At 37.6% G+C, this 8,762-nt stretch overlaps 1 protein-coding gene across 1 annotated transcript; it reads right to left on the reverse strand.

Annotated features, from left to right (window-relative positions):
* Window positions 1-427: 427 nt before the first annotated feature.
* LOC143452816 (uncharacterized) lies at window positions 428-5,673 on the reverse strand. Its single transcript, XM_076953939.1, has 3 exons — window positions 5,195-5,673; window positions 4,116-4,236; window positions 428-2,230 (listed from the first exon to the last, which is right to left on the reverse strand). The coding sequence occupies exons 1-3, from the start codon at window positions 5,465-5,467 to the stop codon at window positions 1,500-1,502; spliced, it is 1,125 nt and encodes a 374-aa protein (XP_076810054.1). The 5' UTR covers window positions 5,468-5,673; the 3' UTR covers window positions 428-1,499.
* Window positions 5,674-8,762: the final 3,089 nt, after the last annotated feature.

The following is an 8,762-nucleotide window of genomic DNA, read 5'->3' on the forward strand; positions in this document are numbered from 1 at the left end:
AACCATTGTTAGTATTGTCTGCACTATTCATGGTGCGCTTTAACCCCGCCTTGCGATGGTTGCCTTTGTGCTTGAACAAAGCAACAGCAGGGTTAGAGAAAAACCAGACAGCTGCGTTTCACACCGTTGCTAACACGTATCCAATGTCAATATTATTAACGCTCTGATAATGTTTGCGTATTTATTTGGATAAGTATACGTTTGAAATTTAATCAAAGGCCTTCTTTTGCGGCAATGTTTGCTTTACATAAGGTTCCGAAACCCGTCGATTGATGTGCTTTTGTGGAAAGAAAAATCTGTTTGAATAGGGTTACGGAAATGGCGGTTTTATTTCTACAGCAACAAAGGATATCCTTTTTTAAATCGAACGTAGCTAACAAGAATCGAATTTTTAGCTTTTTCAGACTAAAGTTGACGCACAATAGGATAGAGTATGACTGAATTTTATTAACAATCCGGTTTGGTTTATAAACTAATACAACATGGGAATAAAATCAAGATCAATCACAATTCGAAGTCAAGTTCACTGACAGTGAGTGATATCCGAATGATATTTTTCCATATTTTGCCAACAAAGTCATAATACATTTATGCCTGGTTTACATGCAAATTTATAAAGTGCAATGAAAAATAATAGTGTTTGGTAAAATTGTTAAAAGTTAAGAGAAACATGTTTTAAACAAAACGTGATAACTTGGCTAAAGACCAAAGCTGTTGGTCAGCGCTGCAAAAAAAGAAGAAAAAATTAGGCTAAATGTAAAAAGGTCAACGTACGCCACAATCGATCACGTGAAGCAGTTTTACACATTCCAAGTAAATATTTATAAGGTTAGAAAATTGAACACTTGGAACTTGGCTTGAAAATGAAGCCCTGAAAGTGGGTATAGTGTCTTCGACAACCAGTCAAGGAATGTTTTAAATGTTACTGAAACAGAAAATACGAAATAAACAATAAAACAGTTGATGAAGTAATCAACAGTCGATATGACCGTGTCGTTGTGCGCAACGTCCTATAATGACGTCACCATGATCTCATAGATCGCTTTATTGGCAGCTCTGTTCTATGGAAATCTACTGAAAAGAGGATTCGTCGCTGCAAAACGTATTTACAACTATGATTAGCAAAGCTTTATCTTTTTAATTTGTCACAAAGCAAAAGCGATTCTTACCCAGCCAACTCGGCTGTGATGTCAAAGAAGAGGAAGGTCTGCTACGTGCAAGGCACGACGACCACAAGTCAAAATAGGAAATTTGCATAGCAAATGCATTTAAGTACGCTTGTTGCGAGGAAAGGGAAAACCATTAGCTGGTGTTGCTAAGCAGGTCTACAAGATGTTAAGTGTAAAAGTTTAAGGTAATGTCAAACGCTGAAAGACGTTTTCGTTTTGCGAAAAAGATGAAAAATGTACAAAGCAAACATTATAAATACAAGATAATATTTTCCTTACGGAAAAATCGTCGTAGAATGGCTTGGTAGTACAAAGATTTGTCCGGTGCACTTACACGGGCACCATACGCGGCGGCCCCAAATTAGGCGCCCCGGGTCGGGCATAGATATCGAAAAAACGTTCTCTGTCGCCGAGATTAAGTCCGGGGATTCCCCTTGACGCCAAGAAGCTGCTTTGTAGAGTGTGGGCGTGTATCAAATGCTGGTAGGTTATGGGATCCATCATCATCTGCTTGTAGCCTAACACCGGCTGGCTGACGTACAACGACGTAGGTATAGCGTCACAGTGGGGCGCTGACATGGGAAAGCGGAAGACCGGGGTAAGGGGCGGGGATTTAGGGACGAACGTTTGCCAAATCTGACTCGGAGGTGAAGCTGCTTGTGGACCTTTACGAGACAGAATGCTATCGATGGAAAATGGTACCGGAGATCCAGTTGACTCCGAGTCACTTCTCGGGTCGCACGAAGAAGATCCTTGTGACGTCACTGATGGCGTCGGCGACAGCGTCATCACTCCGTGGCTGCTCATGTGTGAATATTTCCGCGCCAATCGTTTCCGTCTCCGGCGGAAAACCCCATCCGCAAACGTGTACTCGCTATTTGGGTTTATGGTCCAGTAGTTATCCTTGCCCCAGGGTCTGGATGGATCCCGAAGAATCTTCCGGAAGCACTCGTTCAGCGAGAGATTGTGACGTACTGAGTTACGCCATCCCGTGTAAGGTCCGCGGAAGAAAGGAAACTTCTTCATCAGATAATCGTTGATTTCAGCGAGGGTCAATTTTCCTGGAAAGCGAACAAGAAAGATAAAGATTTCGGTTCTTGTTCAGTTCAGTTCAGAGGTTCAGTTCTTGCAAAGTTCTAACTTAGCAAACTCAAACGTCAAGCTAATTCTTAAAATCTTAAGTCAGGCACAAAATGCTTTAGGAAAGAGCACAGTTAAAGCGAGTCATGACTCAGAGGAAAAGCCAAACAAAAAGTCAAGTCAAAACACTACAAGAGTCACCTCTGTGATCATAGCAGACAGAGGTGGTTTTGACAGACTTATTTGCTTTAAGACAAAATATAAACGCTGGTATCGCGATACGATCATTGAAAGCAAAGGAGTTTATATAGATTCAACCCGAACAATCGATACAAGAAACGGTTAGACGATAGTTTCTTTACCTTGGACAAATGGAAAATTTTCTTAAATGTCTACGGCCTTGTATAGACAGAGATTTTTATCGAAGTCACAATAGAAGTATTATGGCCGTGTTTATTTTGGCGAAAGTAAACTTTTAATGGATATCGTGCGGTATAGGCGCAAAAATCAGACAAAGTCGCCCTTAAACTTGTAGATTCCCATTCGTTAATGCTTTGTCACCTACGCTTACATTTCCATAAGAAAAACAACGGCACAAACCCAGCAGAGAACAAAAAAGTAATTGCGCAAAAAGACATTTTGTTATTAGAGCTACCGTTTAATAATAAGCTACCACCTATATATAGTGCGAAATTTATCAAAATATTATTCTTACCCCAGGCCATAATCAACCCAGTGTGCGGCCAAGTATTCCAAGTGTTTCGAGTGTCAGTCCTCACAGCGCATTCTACTAACGCGTGTTCAAACCTTTTAATATGGTTTTAATTAATTTATGTTGGCATTATTAATAGCGATTCCCGCGTAAAATTACACACGCAAACTCGTACGAAAGTGCCACTCCAACAACCGCAGATTATGGGTGGATATGAAAAACTGGATTTTAAATGGATTTTAAATTTGCGTGTTTATCAAACCCTTCTTCTCTAGTGTAGGCTTGTTCAAACATCTAAAATGGCGGTAAGAATTTTTTAACCGCGTTTTTACCCATTTTTCGCAACGTTTTTAGCTAAAGTGATAGTGGCGTGTGTGTGTATTATAACAGCCAAGTGCGTAAACTTCTATAGCTGAAGATATACTGCTCGAGATCAACTACTCAAGTCGAGCTCACATCTCTCATTTAACCGATGCGAGGCAATCTTATTGAGCATAATTACGGCGTCATCATCATTTATTTGAAATTTCAAATGCTCGGTTAGCGTTTCCAAACTACTCATTTCATGTAAAAGGAACCGCAAGATATATGGGGTAAATTACTAGCGTCAATGGAGCACGTAATAAAGCACAGGGTTTGGAAAAGCGCGAAAACCGATAAGATGTATTATTTTATTTCGACTGTTCGTAAGACTGGTAGTTGCTAACGTAAACTTCTATTCAGACTACGGCCATGGCTTCTAATTCCAAATGAAAAGATAGTTTGAAAGTTTGGCCGATCCTTTTCTGTTAATGGATTTCCTATTCGCGCTAAATGAAGTGAATACATTAAGAAAAATAAATATAAAATATTTTAATGTATTTTATTCATAGCATTTCGCCATTTACGACACATTCATTATTGAATGCTGTGTTTTTTCTATTGGTTAAAATTAGCATCGGATTTTTCCAAAGTTACCCAAATGCATGGCAAAAATGGATGAACATAAATACGCCTACACAAATTCAAACAATCATAATTCAAATGTCAAATTTTATATCGCATTTTAAAATCATATATTAAATTAAATTATATATATATTATAGCTCGTTTCGAATTAGTTTTGTTATTACAACATACTTTTTCAAATTCTTTATTAGAAAGAAAATTATTACCCGTAGGAGAGTCTTTTATGGCCATAGCAATGAGAGCAATGTAGGAAAATGGCGGTTTTGGTCTTCGCTGATAAACTTTTGCATTTGGACCTTGTTTCTCTTGCAAATCTTTGTTGCATTTCTGCAAAATGGACGTACAATATTATAAACTGTCTTGAAATTTTGTATTTTTTGTGTTTGATTAATTGAAATGTTAAAACTTAATGGCAAATATTCTAACCGTTATATTTTAGTACATACTTTTCAGCTGCTTAAAATATAGAAATTAGGAAGAAATAGTAGATATTCTATATTATATCACTTTAAATTGATCAACCGCGTAATGAGTTGAACGACATCTCCCTATAAAAATCTATTCTTGCACAATCACGGCGTCAGGTTTTATATTGTTCGCGCTTTCGAATTATGACGTCATATTCCATTTTAGATGACATAAACCTGCTCCAAATAGAATGCTTTCATTTGGCTCGATTATGATTTTAACGATTTTAATCGAATGAACTTAGTTAAAACAACGTTGTCCGTCATCGGCAGAGGTCTGTGCGCTGGACCAGTTATATTCATAAACTATTACAACAACCGACGACAGACGAACGCCAAACTCCGGAAACTGGTTAACTGTAAAAAGTTTTTTCTCGCTTATTTAAGTCAACAAATAGAGAAATAGCGAATTTAGATGTAAAAATCGCGGATTAATACGTCAAATGCACGTCAGCAAATATTCCATAAAATTTTTGATGAGTTGTTCCATGTTAATGCGTTAAACTCCGGTTTAAAATTATCAACTAAAGTGGTTGAGCGTTTTAAGCACCGCATGTGCGTTTCGAGCCTCTTCAAACAATGCAATGCGAGACTACATTTTTTACATTGAAGCCATCAAGATCCACGCAGAGAATTTAAAAGTAGCTAAAAATTATTAGTCAATTGCATAACTCCTGCGTCATCTGCTACACGTAACCTGGCAACGACGCCGTTACGACTAAAGTCAAGAGATTTTCTCTGTTGTATTGTTAACTTCATAGACACAATATAACTTTATACTTCTTAATGGATACTTTTTTTAACTTTAAGAAGTTCACCTTGTTATCTTGAAGAATCTCAGTTGATTTTGGATCAGTCGTTGACATAACGACTTCGTCTTCATCAGTTACGTTAATGATCTCATCATCAACGTCATCATCACTGTTGACATCACCAGTACTTCCACATTGAGGTGAAACACTTCGATTCATAATGCCAGGCTGCTGCGATGCAACGAGGTTTAAAGAATACAGGCCCCTAAAAACCGGATGACTTTCGTTCACCAGTTTTCCCATATCCTCTAAAGGTCTGCTGCTACTCACTAACGTCATAATGTTTAATTATTGCGTCAGATTACTGTGTGTCTAACGTCACGAAAATAAGTCTGCTGACAGGATATAAACTAAAGTTTGACCCACAAAGGTTTCAGTACGACTTGAAAATCACAGAATTTTGTCAAGAAAAAGTTATCTTCTCAAGGCTACGGTAGGCCGGTCGTTGTTGCTTAGACGTTCCAAAACACACAATGATCACAAAGTACCTCACCCCGCCACTTCAATCTCAGTTCTTGTTCCTTATTTCTTTGTTTCTTTCTTTCTCTTGCTCACCACTCCTATTTCAATTTCCAGTCGATGTGTTGTGAGAAGCAAAACGCCTTCAATGATTAGACTTCTGTTTGGTTTTAACGCTCGCCTTTCATGCGCATGCACGCGTATAAAACACACCAACACACCCGAATGCCATTGTCACGTCATAATAGTTTATACAATGCCCGACGTTTTAATCATAATTTTCGGGTATGAAGTAAACAAGTCAGCCCTACCCCTTTAAGCTGAATGCCTGGTTATAAAAGGTGGAGCGAGTCTGTGCTTTTAAAATGTATAAAGTCGGTGTAGGCCTATTTCTGTTTTACCTAGATAAACACGCTGCTGTTTACTGAAATGATCCCTTCCCATATAAACAAATCTGTTTGTGATCAAATAAACAAACAACATCGCAAACAATTAAATAGCAGAAGTATTAGTCATTCACAAAACTGACAACCATGTCTCTGTCCTTGTAGATTATTTTGATGGTTTAAAAAATGCATCGCTGTCAAATTTTGTTGTACTTTGCATAGGACCAGTTTTTAAGCTCTTGGAAGTTTATATTTTTGAAACGAATTTAATCAACCTGAAATCGAGTATTTCAAAGACGTTGATTTGATCTCCAGGTAACGGAGCTAAAAGAAAACGGACTTAAAAGAATTCCTTCAAAAATCGATAATTCATTTTGTGAAAAGAGTTTACGAAAGAAGCTGAAATTAAGTCAACACTCAAAATGAAAGCCAGAAAATCCGACCCTCCATCCGAACATTCGAAGACTCTTGAAAAGTTTTAAAATGACCATTGCGAGTGACGTGACAGAGTGCTCCTTGTCCTTTTTTCTCTTTTTGCATTGCGCTAATTCCTATTCCAGAACCGCAGCTCAACAAAGGGTAAGAAAAACAGCTTCGTTGGGAGAAGGCTCATTCCGTACGTCACCGGTGCACCGAAGCCCCCTTTTTAGTTTCGTTCTTTTGTCCTGCATGAGAAAAAGGCCAGACTTAGACTGGGGACAATTACAACATCGAGTCCATATAATTTAGACGATATATAAACCATAATTTGTAAAATGTGGTTATTTCTATTGAAGCGTCAAGTCACCGTTAATGCCAATTTCAACACAAATTTAATTTTGTTTTCGCCTTTCAACTACTAGTTTGTCAAGATCAAAATTTTGCGTCCAAGTCGCTTTATCGTCGCCTGTAATCGTCTAGTCTAGTCTAATTTTGCCAACTTGGAGAGGAGGTTGGCTGTTTCTATATTACCATGATTTTTGTTAAAAGTTTTTTATAAAGACTATATCAAGGTTTTGCTATTAATCCTGTAAAATCCGTTGGAATACGGCACACACGATTAGCAATGTTAAGTTAGCATGCACAGATATTCAAAGAACAAATAACCTTTCATTTTTTAGCAGCTTGCTTGGATTGTTTTATTTAATCTTTCTGTGGTTTCATATACGCGCAACATAGTGAAACATTCTTTCAAAACTCTTTCACGGCAATAGTCTGAAAATTTTGTTTTAACCTGTAGCATTCTTTTATCATTTCAAGTTTTATCGTTTAGCGGAAGAAAAACATTGAATTTCTTGTCACCTTTTGGCGCTATTGCACATTGTTTTCACTGTGTCAGTACAGTATATGCTAAATATATACATAGATAAATTACATGTAAATCGAAATTTTTTCAGTATATGTGACTGCAACGTACACAGATAAACTACATACTGTACAGATTACCGTTTTTGTCTAACCTAAAACGGCCAAATCTCTTAAAACTCCGGTAATGAATAAACATAAAAAGCATAGACCTCGGAATCGTAAAACACACGTTTGGCTTTTTCAGAAAATTTTCTTTCGAGTTTCTGTCAGGCGGCACAGTAAGTACTAAAAACACGGACCTTTTTAAAACTAACCAAGTCACGAAGCCAAACTATGCATGCTTTGATGCAGGAGCAAAAAACAAAAACGGAAGTCTGATTTAACGTTGTGATGTCACAATGATAGGCCAATACGTTAACTGCTTGTATGTGGAAACTGTAGAGTGTAGATTTTGGTTTAGAATACTGCAAAATAAGTTTTGTTTTTGCCAGTCCTTTAAACAACTTTCTATCAGCAAGAATATAACCTTTATGTAAATGGCAGATCAGAGCAAGACTTGGTCAAAATAAGTTAAATTATTTTTTATATGACCTACTGCCTATGAGAAAACAAAACCATAAACAAATTACTGTATTGCAAACAATTTTTTGCATAATTGGTTTCATAGATTTAGCCAATAAAAAGTTGTTGAGTACACGCCCATGCCGTTATTTATTACTGCTACAAGCAAGTAAGCTCATATTGTCAACCGTATCCGTATGCTGAAGCATGTAGGCTTTATCTTCGTAAAATGTTTGTACCGCTAGGCATGTGCTAATACCGGAAGTTAGCTACTGCTAGCGAGGTCGTTCATAATAAACAGTGCTGTTTAGAGCTGACTAAAATGCGTATTCGTGGTTCTGCTATTGTTTTGACACTCGCTTTCGTTGAATCAATGGTGACGTAATAACGGTGAATGCAAAACAAGGTTTTAAGAACGCTAGCTTTCGTGCAGATACAGTAGACCTATCATTTTATGCTGAACAAGGTCGATCATGGAAAACGTTACAGTTCGAGCGACTTGCAGCTTTTCCACGGTAGAGCAGTTACAGTAGTCGTTGGAAGCGTAACTTGCTGACTTTGACAAAAGTGTAGTCTTACTTAATTAAAATAGTTTATAACATACTGTGTACTGCGCATAGAATATTTGGGCCCTTGCGTTTAAGACATTATATTAGGCCGATAGCGACGAATGATTGTGTTTATGAAAAACAACACACCATCAGTAGCTGTGGTAGGAGCTGGTCTGGAGTAGGTATTTCCTTTTCAACAGAGTGTTGGCATTCTTGACACAACTGAACCTTAGGCTTGCCTTGCTGAATGCTGGCATGTCAAAACGTGACGTTATAAAGCATTTGTATATATGATTTGCTTATTTATAGCTTTCAGTTCACTTTGCCGGG

Source organism: Clavelina lepadiformis, chromosome 4, assembly GCF_947623445.1.
Source record: "Clavelina lepadiformis chromosome 4, kaClaLepa1.1, whole genome shotgun sequence".
Lineage (NCBI taxonomy): Eukaryota > Metazoa > Chordata > Ascidiacea > Aplousobranchia > Clavelinidae > Clavelina > Clavelina lepadiformis.